General features: G+C 40.4%; 1 protein-coding gene across 12 annotated transcripts in view; it reads right to left on the bottom strand.

The window, feature by feature from the left end:
- The window catches only part of LOC133557175 (calcium/calmodulin-dependent protein kinase type II subunit gamma-like), a 167,374-nt gene that overhangs the window by 98,662 nt on the left and 46,115 nt on the right, over positions 1-22,597 (bottom strand). For all 12 annotated transcript variants that reach the window (XM_061907429.1, XM_061907434.1, XM_061907428.1 and 9 more), the window contains exons 4-5: positions 5,642-5,696; positions 5,456-5,521 (exon numbers count right to left, since the gene is read on the bottom strand). In XM_061907429.1, coding sequence (XP_061763413.1) covers positions 5,456-5,521; positions 5,642-5,696 — 121 coding nt within the window. The remainder of the gene's footprint in view (positions 1-5,455; positions 5,522-5,641; positions 5,697-22,597) is intronic.

The raw sequence follows: 22,597 nt of genomic DNA, 5'->3' as shown, positions 1-22,597 counted from the left end.
ATATAGCGTTAACAAAACATCTGTATTAATCATGACCCCAGAAGTAAATGGGGGGAAGGTTTTTGTAGGGGGAAGAAATTTGGCATGACAGCAGCGGTTCTTTGAAGGCTGATAAAATCAAAACCGTAGCAGTAATAAAAACTCTTTCATAAAATTTTAATCAGAAGGGTTCAATCTCTCTCCTGTGGTAGTTTGAAGCAGACATGACAAACGCGCTCAAAGGAGATAATGTTTGAAAAAAGGTGACCGGTTTATACAAAACTTTTGTTTTGAAGAGGGAATTGCAAACTTCCTGTTGATTTTTGCTGGGAGTTGTCAATATATGAAATGTAGGTCTAAGTGAGACCTACATAGAGGTTTTTGTTTCATGTCTCTACAATGTCATTACTGGAAGTTACAGGCAGTTTTGTCTGTGTTTTATTCCTAGGGGGCGTTAGAGCGCAATTTTGAGTTTTGGGGTTAGGTTTTTTAAATAAATCGCAATTTCCACCAGTCCTGATGTGTGTGTCCAGTTTGAAGCATGTTAAGGGGATCAAATTACAGCTAGGTAAAGAAAAGTTAATCTGAGGCTGAGTTGACTTGAAACTGTTTAATGTTGCACTTTTTATATGTAGAAGAAAAGTTTTGTCATTTTATTTCATCTGAGCAACAACTGGAGGCAGTTTAATGTTGATTCATGTGAATCTCGACTTAAACAAGTTGAAAAACTTATTGGGGTGTTACCATTTAGTGGTCAATTGTACGGAATATGTACTGTACTGTGCAATCTACTAATAAAAGTATCAATCAATCAATCAATCCAAAAAAAAGCACTTTATATGTAGAATTTTAATTTTTTTATTTAGTTTTTATTTGATATATGTTGACCACATGAACCCTGGCAATGGACCCTGTGTGTGTATATGTACAGTATGTTATTCCATTGTTTAGATAGTACTTTATTGATTCCTTCAGGAGAGTTCCTTCAGGAAAATTTAAAAATGTTTACAAATGTGGTAAATAAATAACCAAACAATTTATATTTTGTTGTTTTCTTACCGTACTGAAAATGAACCGAACCGTGACCTCTAAACCTAAGAACGTACCGTTACACCCCTACCATTTACACACTGCTTTTGTACAACACATACAGACCTCCAGCTCCAAATAAATATTGCCATGCTCTGAAAGTGTGCACACATTAAACGTGCTTGCATGTTGCAGATATGAAACTAAAAGAAGTTTGTTTAGGTCATTGGCATTTGTCAGAAGCAGCCATTTGTGTGCATGCACGCTGCAAAAAGTCAGTGTTCAAAAACAAGAACAAAAAATACAAAAATGAGGGCTATTTTATTTGAACTCATCCAATCATATGGTCTAAAAATGCATTTTTCCATCGATAACATGACATCATCGCGCCAAGTGCGTGCTAGTTCAGTAAATTAGTGCACATATATACGGCCCGGCCCCCGGCCAAAAATGTTTTAATTGTAATTTTGAAGAATTTATCTGAACGTGCATGAACTATTTCTGTTCAAAATTGTTACAAACGTCACATGTTAAATGCTTAAATATTAACTGTCCGTTTACTGTCCTGTGCCAACTGTACTACTTTATGAGGGCCTATTTTCTATTGTTTCATTGAAAATTAGACAGCAAAGTCCATTTGGCTGTCATCTGTTTTAATTATGAGACAAAATTGTGACTAAGTCATGATTTTTTTTGTCATGCTTGAAATAAGAAATTATTACTTTAAAGTCCTACTGAAAGCCACTACTAGCGACCACGCAGTCTGATAGTTTATATATCAATGATGAAATATTAACATTGCAACACATGACAATACGGCCGCTTTAGTTTACTAAATTGCAATTTTTAATTTCGCGCTGAAGTATCCTGCTGAAACGTCGCGGTATGATGACGCGTGCGCGTGACGTCACGCATTGTAGAGGACATTTTGTTCCAGCACCGTTCCCAGCTATAAGTCCTCTGTTTTCATCGCATAATCACACAGTATTCTGGACTTCTGTGTTGCTGAATCTTTTGCAATTTGTTCAATGAATAATGGAGACGTCAAAGAAGAAAGCTGTAGGTGGGAAGAGGCGTATTGCGGCCGCCTATAACAACACAAACACAGCTGGTGTTTCATTATTTACATTCCCGAGAGATGACGGTGAAGCTTTACTATGGAACAGAGCGGTCAAGCGAACACGGTTGGATTGGACCACACACACAAAGTACAGTGTATTATGTAGCGATCATTTCGAAAGATCGTGTTTCGAAGAGGGTCCCTTGCGAAGGGCAGAGATGGGCATTGCCACCACCCGTCGACTGGTGCTGAGGAAAAGTGCGCAGCCGACCTTCAGGTTGTACAGGTACGACCATATAATCTCACTAAAACACTTCTAACACAATAAGCAGATAAGGGATTTTCCAGAATATTCCTAGTAAATTTGTCTAATAGGATCTTTTTTTTTTCTTTCTAGTCCTTCACTCTCACTTTCCTTATCCACGAATCTTTCATCCTCGCTCAAAATAATGGGGAAATCGACGCTTTCTCGGGCCGAATCGCTCTCGCTGCTGGTGGCCATGATTGTAAACAATGTGGGGATGTGAGGAGCTCCACAACCCGTGACATCACGCCCACATCGTCTGCTACTTCCGCTACAGGCAAGGCTTTTTTATCAGCAGCAAAAGTTGCGAATTTTATCGTGGATGTTCTCTAATAAATCCTTTCAGCAAAAATATGGCAATATGGGGAAATGATGAAGTATGACACATAGAATGGAGCTGCTATCCCCGTTTAAATAAGAACATCTCACTTCAGTAGGCCTTTAAAAAAGTAGTTTTATACTTGTGAGTGTTGATGACACAGCAATTGATATTCTAGTTTCAAGCACGTTTTACTCAACATAGGTCATCAAATCTGAGCAACAAGCTGTAATATCTGACTGAGATCATTTAGGACCAAAACCCTTAAAACAGTAAAAACATGCCAACACAGAGATGTTATTTTGCGTTCCCCAACCTTCATATGAAAGTTTAATGTTAGTGTGGCCTGTAAGTTTTATATGAATGGCGCTTGAAGGCGTTGTGTTATTTGGGTCCAAAATGGCTCTTTCAACATTCTGGGTTGCCTACCCCTGCATTAGTGGAAAAGCGGCAAATGAGTGAAAGCAACAGAAACGTTGCCATTAAGACAAGGGTTTTCTTATGTGCCTAAATCTTACTTAGATTTCAGTTTTTGCAGTGTGGGAAGTCATCTTACTAACGGGGGCGTCCACGCAAGCTGCCGTTATTCCTCCCGTCCTGGCGTGTTTTCACACTCGAGCTTTCGTACAAAGAAAAAAAATTAGAAAAAAGGTTCCTGCGAGCCACCTTATTACTGTCCTACGCAGTACGGTGTCAGGCCTCCGCCGGTCCCCGTGCTCCGGGCTCATGTTTATGTCACGCCTCTGCAAAGGTTAACGTTGGCAAGGTTGCGGAAGAAAGTGGCTGAGGCCGAATTCTGACGGGGAGAGAGAGGGAGAGAGAGGGAGAGAGAGAGAGAGAGAGAGAGAGAGAGAGAGAGAGAGAGAGGGAGAGAGAGAGAGGGTTTGTGTGGCTCTAAAGCTCCTCCCCTGGTGAGCAGGAAGAGACAAAGAGAACTAATCCCGTTGTCCGACAAACTCTCTAAGCTGCGTGCCACCCAGACGCTGGAAACACGACCGGGAAACTTGAGGAGGGAGGACACGGGCGACTTAAATGTCATTGGGCGAGGAAAAAAACGTAAGGAAAGGTGGAAGAAAAATTCAAAAATCGAAAAGGTCCCGGCCCAACGCCTCGTTTGTCACGGCGAACGTCGACGTTTAATTTACAGAGGCCGTGAACGAGAGCGGCGTGTGAAATACTGTGTGGTCAAAAAAGTATTTAGTCAGCCAGCGATTGTGCAAGTTCTCCCACTTCAAAGGATGACAGAGGTCTGTCATTTTCATCATAGGTACACTTCAACTGTGACAGACAGAATGGGAATTTTTTTTTTTAGGAATTTAAAATAAATTCTTTGTAAATGATGGTGGAAAATAAGTATTTGGTCAAGCATTCAAAGCTCTCACTGATGGAAGGAGGTTTTGTCTCCAAATCTCAGGATACATGGCCCCATTCATTCTTTCCTTAACACGGATCAATCGTCCTGTCCCCTTAGCAGAAAAACAGCCCCAAAGCATGATGTTTCCACCCCCATGCTTCACAGTAGGTATGGTGTTCTTGGGATGCAACTCAGTATTCTTCTTCCTCCAAACACCACCAGTTGAGTTTATAGCAAAAAGTTGTATTTTGGTTTCATCTGACCACATGACATTCTCCCAATCCTCTGCTGTATCATCCATGTATCCATTTTGGTATCAACTCAACTCGTCGTGTTTTCATCTTCCATAACGTGTCTACTGACAGATATAAGTTAGAACTACACACTACTTTGTATTATGTTGTAGTTTTTACCTTCCATAACATGTCTACTGACAGATATAAGTTAAAATGAAAATACATGGGTATGGCTAGTAGCTACTATTAGCAAACAGATACACCTACCAACTCGGCACATGAAAAGTGCAGATGGCCTCCAAAAGTTGTATTTTGGTTTCATCTGACCACATGACATTCTCCCAATCCACTGCTGTATCATCCATGTGCTCTCTGGCAGACTTCAGATGGGCCTGGACATGCACTGGCTTAAGCGGGGGGACACGTCTGGCACTGCAGGATTTGATTCCCTGTCGGCCAGTGTGTTACTGATGGTAACCTTTGTTACTTTGGTCCCAGCTCTCTGCAGGTCATTCACCTGGTCCCCCCGTGTGGTTCTGGGATTTTTGCTCATCGTTCTCATGATCATTTTGACCCCACGGGATGAGATCTTGCGTGGAGCCCCAGATCGAGGGAGATTATCAGTGGTCTTGTATGTCTTCCATTTTCTGATAATTGCTCCCACAGTTGATTTTTCCACACCAAGCTGCTTGCCTATTGTAGATTCACTCTTCCCAGTCTGGTGCAGGTCTACAATTCTTTTCCTGGTGTCTTTCGACATCTCTTTGGTCTTGGCCATAGTGGAGTTTGGAGTCTGACTGTTTGAGGCTGTGGACAGGTGTCTTTTATACAGATAACAAGTTCAAACAGGTTCCATTAATACAGGTAACGAGTGGAGGACAGAAGAGCTTCTTAAAGAAGAAGTTACAGGTCTGTGAGAGCCAGAGATCTTCCTTGTTTGAAGTCCCCAAATACTTATTTTCCACCATCATTTACAAATAAATTCTTTAAAATTCCTACAATGTGAATTCCTGGATTTTTTTCTTCACATTCTGTCTGTCACAGTTGAAGTGTACCTATGATGAAAATGACAGACCTCTGTCATCATTTGAAGTGGGAGAACTTGCACAATCGCTGGCTGACTAAATACTTTTTGGCCCCACTGTATAAATGACGCCATCGTTGAAGCGCTCACCTGGCGTCGGCCTCGCTGTAGTACTCTCTGGCTACGATGTCTTCAAAAAGCTCTCCTCCTGTCACCCTGGGATGGCGGAGGGGAGAGAGTGTGCTTAGCATACACAAACAAGCTGCAGGCATGCACACATGGACAAAATGTCAACCCCTATCTGTGTGAGTGTGCACGTGTTCACAATATACTCACAGGTCAAAGACGAGGTAATGAAATCCTTCCTCGGAAATGCTGTCGTGCAGTCGCACTAAACAGAGAAAGAAGGTGAGCAGTGAGACATATGCGGCGGCTTCACACAAATTCCAATTAATACAGAGCAGGAGAAGTGCTGTTAAGGTGGAACAAAATGCAAGCGTCAATACACTAAGGCAGGGGTCGGGAACCTTTTTGGCGGAGAGAGACTTGAAAGCCAAATATTTTAAAATGTATTTACATAAGAGCCATATACAAACCCCGTTTCCATATGAGTTGGGGAATTGTGTTAGATGTAAATATAAACAGAATACAATGATTTGCAAATCCTTTTCAATCCATATTCAGTTGAATATGCTACAAAGACAACATATTTCATGTTCAAACTCATAAACTTTATTTATTTTCTGCAAATAATCATTAACTTAGAATTTCATGGCTGCAACACGTGCCAAAGTAGTTGGGAAAGGGCATGTTCACCACTGTGTTACATCACCTTTTCTTTTAACAACACTCAATAAACGTTTGGGAACTGAGGAAACTAATTGTTGAAGCTTTGAAAGTGGAATTCTTTCCCATTCTTGTTTTATGTAGAGCTTCAGTCCTTCAACAGTCCGGGGTCTCCGCTGTCCTATTTTACGCTTCATAATGCGCCACACATTTTCCATGGGAGACAGGTCTGGACTGCAGGCAGGCCAGTCTAGTACCCGCACTTTTTTTACTACGAAGCCATGGTGTTGTAACACGTACCTTGGCATTGTCTTGCTGAAATAAGCAGGGGCGTCCATGAAAACGACGGCGCTTTGATGGCAGCATATGTTGTTCCAAAACCTGTATGTACCGTTCAGCATTAATGGTGCCTTCACAGATGTGTAAGTTACCCATGCCTTGGGCACTAATGCACCCCCATACCATCACACATGTGTAAGTTAGTCATGCCTTGGGCACTAATACACCCCCATACCATCACACATGCTGGCTTTTACACTTTGTGTCCATAACAGTCTGGATGGTTCACTTCCCCTTTGGTCCGGATGACACGATGTCGACTATTTCCAAAAACAATTTGAAATGTGGACTCGTCAGACCACAGAACACTTTTCCACTTTGCATCAGTCCATCTTAGATGATCTCAGGCCCAGAGAAGCCGGCGGCGTTTCTGGATGTTGTTGATAAATGGCTTTCGCTTTGCATAGTAGAGCTTTAACTTGCACTTAATGATGTAGCGACAGACTGTAATTAGTGGCAGTGTTTTTTTTAATTGTTCCTGAGCCCATGTGGTGATATCCTTTAGAGATTGATGTCGGTTTTTGATGCTGTCTTAGATATCGAAGGTCACGGTCATTCAATGTTGGTTTCCGGCCATGCCGCTTACGTGGAGTGATTTCTCCAGATTCTCTGAACCTTTTGATGATATTATGGAGCGTAGATGTTGAAATCTCTAAATTTCTTGCAATGTCACTTTGAGAAAGGTTGTTCTTAAACTGTTTGACTATTTGCTCACGCAGTTGTGGACAAAGGGGTGTACCTCGCCCCATCCTTTCTTGTGAAAGACTGAGCGTTTTTTTGGAAGCTGTTTTTATAGCCAATCATGGCACCCACCTGTTCCCAATTAGCCTGCACACCTGTGGGATGTTCCAAATAAGTGTTTGATGAGCATTCCTCAACTTTATCAGTATTTATTGCCACCTTTCCCAACTTCTTTATCACGTGTTGCTGGCATCAAATTCTAAAGTTAATTATTATTTGCAAAAAAAAAAAAAAAAAGTTTATGAGTTTGAACATGAAATATGTTGTCTTTGTAGCATATTCAACTGAATATGGCTTGAAAAGGATTTGCAAATCATTGTATTCTGTTTATATTTACATCTAAGACAGTTTCCCAACTCATATGGAAACAGGGTTTGTAATATTTTTCAACAACTAAATGCGTGCATTTTTAAGTAAGACCAACATTTTGTTTTGAGTATAATAGGTCTCTTATGGCATCACGGCGGTAAAGGGGTTAGTGCATGTGCTTCACAATACGAAGGTCCTGAGTAGTCCTGAGTTCAATCCCGGGCTCGGGATCTTTCCGTGTGGAGTTTGCATGTTCTCCCCGTGACTGCGTGGGTTCCCACCGGGTACTCCGGTGTGTGAATGTGAGTGTTGTCTGTCTGTGTTGACCCTGCGATGAGGTGGCGACTTGTCCAGGGTGTACACCACCTCCCGTCCGAATTAGCAGAGAAAGGCTCCAGCACCCCCTGCCCAACCCAAAAGGGACAAGCGGTAGAAAATGGATGGATGGAAGGTCTCTTCTTTTTAACGACATTGTTATTCTGAAGCTAACCCTTAATAAATAAAATAATTCTTACCATTAATGCAACTTTTTGAACATTAAAATGTTTTATATTTTGAACGGTATTCTTAACACTGATTACCTGCGGAATTATTCATGACTTGTCGTGTTAAGCAATGTCAGCTAAGATTTATCTGAGAGCCAGGTGCAGTCATCAAAAGAGCCACAGGTTCCCCACCCGCCACTAAGGTAAGGCATAGCCATAACAATCAATAAACTGATGGTGGTGAATGTCGTGTGTGTGTGTGTGTGTGTGTGTGTGTGTGTGTGTGTGTGTGGACTTGATCGTGTCTTGTAGCAACTGATTAAAAAGGTAGTGCAGTACTGGGCTGCACCAGCAGGGGCGCTGTAACACCATCCATGTTCCATACCAGGTGTTCCCATTAGGCATACTTGCCAACCCTCCCGACTCCCCAATTTCAGCGTCCCTCCCGATAATCTCCCGGGGCAACCATTCTCCCGAATTTCTCCCAATTTCCACCCGGACAACAATATTGGGGGCGTGCCTTAAAGGCACTGTTTTTATCGTTCTCTACAACCTGTCGTCACCTACGCTTCACTCCGTACAAACAGCGTGCCGGTAGAGTCACATAATATAAGCGGCTTTTACACACACAAGAGAATGCAAGGCATACTTGATCAACAGCCATACAGGTCACACTGAGGGTGGCCGTATAAACAACTAACACTGTTACAAATAAGTGCCGCACTGTGAACACACACCAAACAAGAATGACAAACACCTTAACAAAACTGACAAAAACTCAGAACCTCTTGCAGCACTAACCCTTGCGGGACACTATAATATACACCCTTGCTACCACCTCAACCTCCTCCCCCATCTCTCGAATTCGGAGGTTACAAGGCCACAATGTGAACCCACACCAAACAAGAATGACAAACACATTTTGGGAGAACATACGCACTGTAACACAACATAACAAACACCCAGAACCCCTTGCAGCACTAACTCTTGTGGGACGCTACAATATACACCTCCGCTACCACCAAACCATCTCCCGAATTCGGAGGTCTCAAGGTTGGCAAGTATGCCATTAGGTCGATCAAAAAAGGTGTGTCAGTCCTGGCGTTAATAAAATAGTCAAACAGATCTAAAAATGAGCGATCGCCAATTGTGAGACGACGCTGGCTGCTGCGAACTTGATATTCATTAAAAAAACACCGTCAGGCAGTCGAGAAATACTTTATTTCCACAGACTTTTAAAAGTCTTAAGACTGACCGCCATACTTGCCAACCCTCAAACTTTTTTCCAGGAGACTCACTAAGTTCAGCGTCCCTCCCGAAAATCTCCCGGGGCAACCATTCTCCCGATTCCCACCAAGACAACATTAGTGAATTATATTTATATAGCGCTTTTCTCTAGTGACTGAAAGCGCTTTACATAGTGAAAGCCAATATCTAAGTTACATTTTTAAACCAATCATTGCAAATCATCAGAAACCGCTAATACAACTTATATTCTGGTCTTCATGAAAGAAAGGAATCTATAAGTCTTAAACATGCTTGTATCATCATTAAACACCTTTAAATTGTTAACAAAAAGCTTCTGTTTCATAAACAAACACACACACACTTTTTGTTTCACCTGACCACAGAACTTTCCTCCAGAAGGTCTTATCTTTGTCCATGTGTTGTCTGAAAATTCATCTGTTTGACCACAATATCCAGCAATATGTTTGAAGGTGAAAAGGTGAGGCCTTTAATTCCAGAAACACAAAGCCTACTGTCAAGCATGGTGGTGGTAGTATTATGCTCTGGGCCTGTTTTGCTGCCAATGGAGCTGGTGCTTTACAGAGAGTAAACGGGACAATGGAAGAGGAGCATTACCTCCAAATTCTTCAGGACAACCTAAAATCATCAGTCCAGAGGTTGGGTCTTGGGCACAGTTGGGTGTTCCAACAGGACAATGTCAAACTACTTCCATAACCACAGCTCCACACAAACCAGGTTAAACCCAGATTCTGATGTAACAAAGGTCTTAACTCCTTCTCCTTCTATGCCACATCAAGGTGGAATGTACTCCCAACAGCTGGAAAGAAAGTGCATCTCTGGCCTCTTTCAAAACCTCACTAAAAGAACACCTCCAGGCAACTTCAAGCCGAGACTAACTAACACCCTCCCACCTCCCCGGATTGTAAATAATCCAATGTATATACTTGTTCTTGTGCTTGCTTATGCTGTACATATCCTACTAAGTCAGACCTACACTGTTTCAATGTCCTGGATCCGCTTTGGACTGGACTCTCGCGACTGTGTTGGATCCATTATGGATTGAACTTTCACAGTATCATGTTAGACCCGCTTGACATCCATTGCTTTCCTCCTCTCCAAGGTTCTCATAGTCATCATTGTCACCGACGTCCCACTGGGTGTGAGTTTTTCCTTGCCCTTATGTGGGCCTCCCGAGGATGTCGTGGTGGTTTGTGCAGCCCTTTGAGACACTAGTGATTTAGGGCTATATAAGTAAACATTGATTGATTGATTGATATCCCAGATGATGCAATTGTTGATGACTGAAGTATGCTGACATCAACCAAACCTAACCCCCCCCCACATCCCAGCCCCCGTATTGTAAATAATTCAATGTATATACTCTGATGACTGTATTATGTTGATAGTATATATTTGTACCATGGATTGATTAACGTGGACCCCGACTTAAACAAGTTGAAAAACTTATTGGGGTGTTACCATTTAGTGGTCAGTTGTACAGAATATGTACTGTACTGTACAAACTACTAATAAAAGTATCAATCAATCAAAAACCCCAAACTCACATCAAAAGTGGTCAAGGAATGGCTAAACCAGGCTACAATGATGTTTTGAGAATAACCTTCCCAAAGTCCTGACTTAAACATGTGGACAATGCTGAAGAAACAAGTCCACGTCAGAAAACCAACACATTTAGCTGATCTGCAGCAATTTAGTCAAGAGGTGTGGTCAAAAATTCAAGCAGAAGCTTGTGGATGACAACCAAAAGCACCTTATTGCAGAGAAACTTACTTTTGACCAAGTCACATTTCCAGTAGACCCATAAATAATTCATGAAAGAACCAAACTTCATGAATGTTTTTTTTTTGTGAGCAACAAGTATGTGCTCCAATCACTCTATCACAACACAAATAAGACTTGTAGAAATGATTGGAAACTTGAAGGCCTACTGAAATGAGATGTTCTTATTTAAACGGGGATATCAGGTCCATTCTATGTGTCATACTTCATCATTTCGCAATATTGCCAAATTTTTGATTTAGTAGAGAACATCCACCATAAAGTTTGCAACTTTTGGTCGCTAATAAAAAAAGCCTTGCCTGTAGCGGAAGTAGCAGATGATGTGCACGTGACGTCACGGGTTGTGGAGCTCCTCACATCTGAACATTGTTTACAATCATGGCCACCAGCAGCGAGAGCAATTCGGGCCGAGAAAAGCGACAATTTCCCCATTAATTTGAGTGAGGATGAAAGATTCGTGGATGAGGAAAGTTAGAGTGAGGCACTAAAAAAAAGCGACGGCTCCGGGCGGCGGCAGTGGGTGCGTTTCAGATGTAATTACACATTTACTAGGATAATTCTGGAAAATCCATTATCTGCTTATTGTGTTAATAGTATTTTAGGGAGATTATACTGTCATACCTGAAAGTCGGATGGCTGCGGTGAACTGAGAGAAGCCGAGAAGCCAAGATCACAGCTGCCTTTTTGACAGCTACAGGAGGAAGTCCCATAATCCACTGAAGCCTCCGGTAAGAGCCGACCTTATATCACAATTTTCCCATCCAAAAACTTGCTGGTTGACGTACAGAAACATGTTTGCTTGACCGCTCTGTCTTAAAGCTTCACAACAAACAAAAACACCGGCTGTGTTTCGGTTCCTAAAAGCAGCTGCAATCCACTGCTTTCCACCAACAGCATTCTTCTTTGACGTCTCCATTATTATTTGAACAAATTGCAAAAGATTCAGCAACACAGATGTCCAAATTACTGTGTAATTATGCGATGAAAAGTGGTGCTGGGCTAACATGTCCCCTCCAACCCGAGACGTCACAAACACGCTTCATCATTCCGCGACGTTTTCAACAAGAATCTCCGCGGGAAATTTAAAATTGTAATTTAGTAAAGTAAAGCGGCCGTATTGTCATGTGTTGCAATGTTAATATTTCATCATTGATATATAAACTATCAGACTGTGTGGTCGCTAGTAGTGGCTTTCAGTAGGACTTTAAATTGTAGTTTCTATTATCTTTCAGTAGGACTTTAAATTGTAGTTTCTACTATCTTTCAGTAGGACTTTAAATTGTAGTTTCTACTATCTTTCAGTAGGACTTTAAGACCGCCATGACATCATGTTCTTTACAAGTGGATGTAAACTTTTGACTCTGTCATTTGAAATGTAGCTCGCCTGCTGAAAAAGTGCGGGCCCCTCTGTTTTACAGACTAGAGCAGTGGTCCTCAACCTTTTTTCAGTAAAGTACCCCCTTTGAACCTTTTTTTAATTCAAGTACCCCCTAATCACAGCAAAGCATTTTTGGTTGAAAAAAAGAGCTAAAGCAGTAAAATCCAGCAGGATGTCATCACTTTCTGATTCATTCAACTGTAGAAGAGTGCTGTAGATTCCTAAAGTAGTCTTAGCTTGACGCTCCTCTACTTTCTCTTTCACTCCGCTTCTTGCGGCAACAACAAAACAAAACTCCAGACGTTCCTTCTTCGTTTGGATGGTTTACTTGTGGACTGAATCATTCAAAACATAAAACAATCACCATATGGGAACACATGAATGACAAAATAAAGAGAGTTGGTTGCAGTTTGAGTTAGAAATAGTACCATTAAGAAAAAGTATGAGTGAAAGTCAAGCTAAGGCTACTTAAGGAATCTACATTTTAGTCCAAAAACTGTGTGGCTCCATTCCACCGCACCTGACTGCAATTACCCATAACACCTTGCGTCCAAAAACCCTGAGCACACATCTCCTTCCGCCATACATGCAATTAAAACAGTCAAATTATTTTGACAAATGTAATAATTACAAATAAAGTGAGCTTTATATAATTACTCTAAGCATTCAATATATACATTTTCTTATCATGCAAATAAAGTAAATAGTCCCCTTCTTGGCTGAATAAACATAAAAGACCTTCCATAAAACTTAAATAAACTTAAACAGTATTTAGGCTCCTACAGGTGCAAAATATTGCATATTTGTTGTGGTCTTTCTTGAACTATTTGGAAAAAAATATTTAAAAATAACTAGTGATTCATCCATGCATCTTCTTCCACTTATCCGAGGTCGGGTCACGGGGGCAGCAGCCTAAGCAGGGAAACCCAGACTTCCCTCTCCCCAGCCACTTCGTCTAGCTCTTCCCGGGGGATCCCGAGGCGTTCCCAGGCCAGCCGGGAGACATAGTCTTCCCAACGTGTCCTGGGTCTTCCCCGTGGCCTCCTACCGGTTGGACGTGCCCTAAAGACCTCCCTAGGGAGGCGTTCGGGTGGCATCCTGACCAGATGCCCGAACCACCTCATCTGGCTCCTCTCCATGTGGAGGAGCAGCGGCTTTACTTTGAGTTCCTCCCGGATGGCAGAGCTTCTCACCCTATCTCTAAGGGAGAGCCCCGCCACACGGCGGAGGAAACTCATTTCAGCCGCTTGTACCCGTGATCTTATCCTTTCGGTCATGACCCAAAGCTCATGACCATAGGTGAGGATGGGAACGTAGATCGACCGGTAAATTGAGAGCTTTGCCTTCCGGCTCAGCTCCTTCTTCACCACAACAGATCGATACAACGTCCGCATTACTGAAGACGCCGCACCGATCCGCCTGTCGATCTCACGATCCACTCTTCCCCCACTCGTGAACAAGACTCCTAGGTACTTGAACTCCTCCACTTGGGGCAGGGTCTCCTCCCCAACCCGGAGATGGCACTCCACCCTTTTCCGGGCGAGAACCATGGACTCGGACTTGGAGGTGCTGATTCTCATTCCGGTCGCTTCACACTCGGCTGCGAACCGATCCAGTGAGAGCTGAAGATCCCGGTCAGATGAAGCCATCAGGACCACATCATCTGCAAAAAGCAGAGACCTAATCCTGCGGTCACCAAACCAGATCCCCTCAACGCCTTGACTGCGCCTAGAAATTCTGTCCATAAAAGTTATGAACAGAATGGGTGACAAAGGACTAGTGATTGAATTGTAAATAAATATTTCTCCACATAGAAGTAATCATCAACTTAAAGTGCCCTCTCTGGGGATTGTAATAGAGATCCATCTGGATTCATCAACTTCCTTCTAAACATTTCTTCACAAAAAAAGAAATCTTTAACATCAATATTTATGGAACATGTCCACAAAAAATCTAGCTGTCAACACTGAATATTGCATTGTTGCATTTCTTTTCACACTTTATGAACTTCCATTCATATTTTGTTGAAGTATTATTCAATAAATATATTTATAAAGGATTTTGAATTGTTTCTATTTTTAGAATATTTTTAAAAAATCTGACGTACCCCTTGGCCTACCTCCAAGTACCCCCATTAGAGAACCACTGCACTAGAGCACAGGTGGTCAACACCTCAATCGTGATGAACCTGTCGATCTTTGGGATTCTACCGGTCCATCGCGAAAATATTAGGAACAAAAAAAAAAAAGTGCATGGCATGAAGTGTGCCAAATTGATGTCGCTGCAAGAATGCATTAAGGACGTCATTAAGGACGTGCATCATTAGAAAAGCGTCCACACCTAGTCTCTCCGGCACTTCTGCCACCTTTTCCACGAACTGTTAGGTTTCGTAAAGGCGTTGTCTTTATCTTGATGAGTGCGCAAAAATACGACCATTTCACACCAATTCTCAAATCCCTTCACTGGCTTCCTGTTTCACTCAGGCTTGAATAGAAAGTCTCCCTACTAACCCACCAGTGCCTCCATGGAACTACCTCAAAGAACTACTCACCCCTTAGACCTCCGCTCCGGACAGGCTAACCTCCTCCAACCTCAGAGGACAAAGCTACAAACAAGGGGAGACCGGGCTATCTGCTGCGCCGCTCCCAGCCTGTCGAACGCTCTCCCTGACCACCTGAGGGCACCACAGACTGTGGATGCTTTTAAAAAAAGGCTTAAAAACCCTTTTTTTAAAAAAGCCTTTTTAAATGTACGCATACTAGTTCTAGCGATAAAGCTGTTGTAGTTTTTATTTTTTTATTATCATTCAAACTTCATGAATGTTTTTTTCTGACCAACTAGTATGTGCTCCAATTACTCTCACAAAAAGTACGAGTTGTAGAAATTATTGGAAACTCAAGACAGCCATGACATTATGTACTTCACAAGTGTATGTAAACTTTTAAACACGACTGTACATACACACTATATACACATACACACTATATACACAAATATGCATATATATACACACACACACACTATAAATATATATATATGCACACACACTATATACATAGATGTACACGTACACTATATACATATATGTACATGTGCACACACACTATAAACATATATGTACACACGTACACTATATACATATATGTACACTATATACAAATATGTACACGTAAACACACTATAAACATATATGTACACGCGTACAATATATACATATGTACACACGTACACTACATACATGTACGCACACTATAAACATATATGTACACACACTGTATACATATATGTACACGTACACTATGTACATATATGTACACACACACACTATATACATATATGTGCACACACACACACACTATATACATATATGTACACACACACACACACACTATATACATATATGTACACACACACACTATATACATATATGTACACACACACACACACACTATATACATATATGTACACACACACACACACACTATATACATATATGTACACACACACTATATACATACACGTACACACACACTATATACATACACACACACACACACTATATACATACATGTACACACACACACTATATACATACATGTACACACACACTATATACATACATGTACACACACACTATATACATACATGTACACACACACTATATACATACATGTACACACACACTATATACATACATGTACACACACACTATATACATACATGTACACACACACTATATACATACATGTACACACACACTATATACATACATGTACACACACACTATATACATACATGTACACACACACTATATACATACATGTGTACACACACACACACACACACACACACACACACACACACACACACACACACACACACACACACAGAGCTTTGTTTTTTGGAGGAGAGCAGGGGTTTTGGGGCTGGAAAAGGTTGGTTCCCACTGCTCGAGGGTCACAGGTAAGATGAAGTTGATCTCAGGTGATTACTCATAGAGCGCTGTTAGTTGGTCAGGCTGAGCATAACAAGCGCTCCTTTTTCTTGAAGAGCTGTTAATGGCTGGTCTGTCACGAGCTCCCCAAAAACAAACCTGGCGTCATTCGAGTGGGACTTCTTCACCAATTCAGAGGAAGACATTTCACCTGCTCTTTGCACCAAATGTTCTGCAAACATTCCGCATCGCTATGGCGGTGTTTTGAAAGCCAAGAAAGATGCTTCCTTGCAGCCAGCCGCACAGAAAGGTGTGCACAAACTACAGCTAAACCTAAAATTACAACAACAACAAATATTACAAAAGCAAGAAGTTATCTATTTTGGTATGGGCTTGAAAAGACAAAAAGTAATGACTAATAATGATTTGCAATTTGTCTAAAGAGTTAAAGAAACTTTGCCGAATGTCTAACAAGTATTTTCCAAATGTAAATACTACTACATATAAATGATAAATGGGTTGTACTTGTATAGCGCTTTTCTACCTTCAAGGTACTCAAAGCGCTTTGACACTACTTCCACATTCACACACTGATGGAGGGAGCTGCCATGCAAGGCGCCAACCAGCACCCATCAGGAGCAAGGGTGAAGTGTCTTGCTCAGGACACAACGGACGTGACGAGGTTGGTACTAGGTGGGATTCGAACCCGGGACCTTCGGGTTGCGCACGGCCACTATCCCACTGCGCCACGCCGTCCCATATGACGTCAAAATTAGGGCTGGGCGATATATCGATACATCGCGGCTTTGTCTCTGTGCGATATAGAAAATGACTATATCGTGATGTTTGAGTATACGTTCTCACACAGTTGCTTTTAGCTGCAGGCATTACACTGCAGGCTCTTCCCACTCTAGTCTCTCCTTCTCACAGACAACAAGCGCATCTTCTGACACACGTCACCTCATACCTCACATACGTACACGCCCTCGCGGAACAGGGAGGTAGCAGCATGGGTAACGTTAGCTGTGATGCTAGCGGAGCTGTGCGTGTGGTAATACGAGAGAAAGAAGGTGCCAATCTGGTAACAAATGAAGGAAGAATTAATTCCCAAGAAAAACAGCAGGGGGTCCACCGTACGGCGGTGGTTTGGCTTCAAGAGGGAAGATGTCGAACAGACAACTGTAATTTGGAAGGTGTGGGGCAAAAGCGTTGCTACAAAAGGTAGCATTACTGCTAATATGTAGCATCATTCAAAAAGTCACTAGTTAGAGAATGAAGAGTGCTTACTCCGCATTTCAACAAAACGCCGAGGCAAACATTTCCAGATCAACACCGTACGAAAAAAATAGTCAACAACAAAAGAAGATAACGTCTGCAGGAACCTACCACATGGTGAAGGACAAACACTATTTGATTTCCTATTATGCAGCTTATTTTTATTTGACAGTTATTGAAATATCTTGTGTGACATCATGCACAAAAGTGCACTTTATTCCTTTTAAACTATTGTAATGCCGTTCTGTAGAAAAAGTGCACTTTAATTTAGAGTTTTTTTTTTATATGTCATCTTAGTGACATCATGCACAAAAGTGCACTCGTAGCTAGTTTTAAAATGTCTCTGACAATCTTGCACTTTTTGCTTTGGAAATGACATGAATGTTTGTGCCACTGTGCCAATAACTGTTTCATAAATACACTTTTAGTTGTGATTTCCCTCTCTGCATGAAAGTTTAAAAGTAGCATATATGAATGCAGTATGAAGAAGAATGTTTGAATGTAGACACATAGAATCATCAGACTGCTGTCATTATATGCATCAAGTGTTCATTCAAGGCTACGGCAAAATATGGAGATATATATGGTGTATCGCGACATGGCCTAAAAATCGAGATATTAAAAAAAGGCCATATCGCCCAGCCCTAATACAGAAAATATGTCATGAGAAATGCAGATATAAATTAAACACACAGAGGACATAGGAAATTAAATGAGCTCAAATATACCTACAACTGACACAATGATGCAACAAATCCATAAAGCGAACCTAAATAGCATTTTAGCATTGATTAGCTTGCAGTCATGCACTGACCAAATATGCCTGATAAGCACTCCACACAAGTCAATAACACCAGCAAAGCTCACATTTGTGCGTTCACGCCCAGCATAAAAAGTGTGGTGGACAAAATGAGACAAAGAATGAGTGTCATGAAAAAAACGTCTGTCTGTGGCATCGTTGAAGAAAGTTATACATGTAAAGAAACTACGGTGAGTTCAAGGTCCGCCAAAATTAGTAGGACAAAACGACGTTCGCCAAATACTGTCATCTGAGAATCATGTTTAATATAAAGAGTGGGATTTCTAACAATTAGGGATTGTGTCATGGTGTCCTCTGACAGAAACCACATTAAAACAAAAACATATAACCCCCAATTTTCAGCTATAGTTAGTAATGTAGCAGCCTAGTTTTGAATGGCAGGGTCCCTGCTATCACATGTTGATACAAATATAACATTTACATAATAAAAATCAACTACAGGCTTCCCAAATGCTGTAATAAATTAAGTATGATGAGTTGACTTGAAACTGTTTAATGTTGCACTTTTTATATGTAGAAGAAAAGTTGTGTCATTTTATTCAATCTGAGCACCGAGTTGAGGCAGTTTAATGTGGATTAACGTGGGCAGAATTATTACAGTGTTCCCATTGTTAAAAGGATAAAGCCATTGTTTACAAATTTGGTAAATAAATAACCAACATTTTTATATTTTGTTGTTTCCTACTGTATCGAAAACGAACCGAACCGTGACCTCTAAACCGAGGTACGTACCGAACCGAAATTTTTGTGTACCGTTACACCCCCAATATTTTCCCACAAGTGTTTGATTGTGAGGAATTAAAAGCCATAAAATGCAACGGGTCCATCAGACCCCCAAATGCTGGCTGAGTAACGACAATATGAACGTTGCACAGAAAATTTCTCTGCCAGTTTCTGCATTCCACAGGGATTCTTCTTTTGTGTTTCTCCACCTGCGGTTACCACACAAGGTTGCATCGTTGTTTGTCAACACTCTCTGCTCTCATTTTCTCGCACATTTGACCCTCTGATGTTCTGTGTGCAGACACTCTGTCCTCCTCCTGTCTAGGCCTGCTGTGTGTGTGTGTGTGTGTGTGTGTGTGTGTGTGTGTGTGTGTGTGTGTGTGTGTGTGTGTGTGTGTGTGTGTGTGTGTGTGTGATACACAGAACAGAACATCAATTTCCACACTTCTATTAGCCCCGGGTCCAGTGGACACGGACATCTTATACCTAATAGAAATGTGTAGGGGGGTGCATGGTGTGTGGTCATTAAATATGTATTCTGATATACAAAGCCCGTTTCCATATGAGTTGGGAAATGATGTTAGATGTAAATATAAACAGAATACAATGATTTGCAAATCCAAGCCATATTCAGTTGAATATGCTACAAAGACAACATATTTGATGTTCAAACTCATAAAAAAATTTTTTGCACATAATTAACTTAGAATTTCATGGCTGCAACACGTGCCAAAGTAGTTGGGAAAGGGCATGTTCACCACTGTGTTACATCACCGTTTCCTTTAAAAACACTCAATAAAAGTTTGGGAACTGAGGAAACTAATTGTTGAAGCTTTGGAAAGTGGAATTATTTCCCATTCTTGTTTTATGTAGAGCTTCAGTCCTTCAACAGTCCGGGGTCTCCACTGTCCTATTTTACGCTTCATAATGTGCCACACATTTTCCATGGGAGACAGGTCTGGACTGCAGGCAGGCCAGGAAAGTACCCGATTTTTTTTTTTTACGAAGCCACACTGTTGAAACACGTGGCTTGGCATTGTCCTGCTGAAATAAGCAGGGGCGTCCATGAAAAAGACGGCGCTTAGATGGCAGCATATGTTGTTCCAAAACCTTACGTGGAGTGATTTCTCCAGATTCTCTGAACCTTTTGATGATATTATGGAGCGTAGATGTTGAAATCCCTAAATGTCTTGCAATGTCACTTTGAGAAAGGTTGTTCTTAAACTGTTTGACTATTTGCTCACACAGTTGTGGACAAAGGGGTGTACCTCGCCCCATCCTTTCTTGTGAAAGACTGAGCATTTTTTGGGAAGCTGCTTTTATAGCCAATCATGACACCCACCTGTTCCCAATTAGCCTGCACACCTGTGGGATGTTCCAAATAAGTGTTTGATGAGCATTCCTCAACTTTATCAGTATTTATTGCCACCTTTCCCAACTTCTTTGTCACGTGTTGCTGGCATCAAATTCTAAAGTTAATGATTATTTGCAAAATAAAAGTTTATGAGTTTGAACATGAAATATTTTGTCTTTGTAGCATATTCAACTGAATATGGCTTGAAAAGGATTTGCAAATCATTGTATTCTGTTTATATTTACATCTAACACCATTTCCCAACTCATATGGAAACAGGGTTTGTATGTTCTTCACAGAAAATGAGCCAAAGTCAGTGAGTCTTAGTTTGAAAAATTAAAGGTATCATTTTTCTTTTAATAAAAAATGAAAACGGGTGGCACAGACCGGAGCACAAAACATCAGGGTTAAAATAACTAAAAGTTAATTACAGTACAATGGTAAACAATTGTACAGTACTGAGGAATACAAGTGTGTATCCTTTAAATGGTTACTTGCATCATATTTACTACTTGGCTGGCCGTCACGTCCATGATGGAGGGTGTGTCAGTTGATTGCCAGCCAAGCAGTAAAAAAAAAAAAAAGACCTAAAAATGAGCGATCAATCTCCACTAAGACGTCACTTTCGTCACTTGATTGAAATTCACGGCACCCGAAGGTCTTGTGAGATGACGCTGGCTGCTGCCAGATCATTATGAAGAGGGCGAGAAACACTTTTTATTTCAACAGACTCTGGCGCCGTACTTGCCGTCCAAACTCGAAAGACCGACTGCACAGTTCCTGTCTTCACAATAAAAGCACTGCTTCATCCTGCTTGCGCTAACAAAATAAGAGTCTCATAAAGCTGGCGTGCACAAGCTACAGAGTTTCTTGTAAAGTGTAGCAAAAGGAGTATGGAAGCTGGACAAATAAAATGCTAGAAGCCGAGCAGTTTCATGTGGTTTTGCACAGATAGGACTTTGTTTCTCCTCCATTCAAAAATGCGGACGTTATCATCATTACTGTCTGATTCCAATCAATGCAAGTCATCACAATCAGCTAATAAACCAACTTATGTTCTTGTCTTTAACAAAGAGAGGAATATATTTGTGTTAAACATGCTTGTATTATCATGAATCAAATTTAACCAAACAAAAAATCTCTTTCATACGTACATATATATATACACGTATACACATACATATATATAAATTCATATACATATACACACACATACATGTATGTACACACATATACACACACATAAATATATATATACATCAACATATACACACACACACGTACACATAAAAATATACATTCACACATATCTACATATACCTATATATACATACATAAACATATGAATATACATATACACATACACATGCATATACGTACATATACATATGCATACATATAAATATGCATACATATGCATATACTGTACATAGAAATATATATGCGTATACATACATACACACATGCACATACATACATACATATACATGGACAAATATATACATATACATATGTACACATACATACACACACTATATACATATATGTCAAATAAGCACTATATCTATATATATATATATATATATATATATATCTATATATATCTATATATAGATATATATATATATCTATATATATATATATATATGTGCATATACGTACATATACATATGCATACATATACATATGCATATACTGTACATAGAAATATATATGCGTATACATACATATACACATGCACATACATACATATACATGGACAAATGTATAAATATACATATGTACACATACATACACACACTATATACATATATGTCAAATAAGCACTATATATATATATATATATATATATACATATATATACATACATACATATATATATACATACACATATATACACATATATATACATATACACACATTATATATATATATATATATATATACACACACATACTGTATATATACATATACACATATATATATATACACACACACACACATATATATATACATATATATACACACACACATATATATATACATATATATATATACACATATATACATATACACATATACATATACACATACTGTATA

This window comes from Nerophis ophidion, linkage group LG08 (genome assembly GCF_033978795.1).
Source record: "Nerophis ophidion isolate RoL-2023_Sa linkage group LG08, RoL_Noph_v1.0, whole genome shotgun sequence".
NCBI lineage: Eukaryota > Metazoa > Chordata > Actinopteri > Syngnathiformes > Syngnathidae > Nerophis > Nerophis ophidion.
The sequence above is the reverse complement of the archived record's forward strand: the minus strand, read 5'-3'. Positions and strand labels throughout refer to the sequence as shown.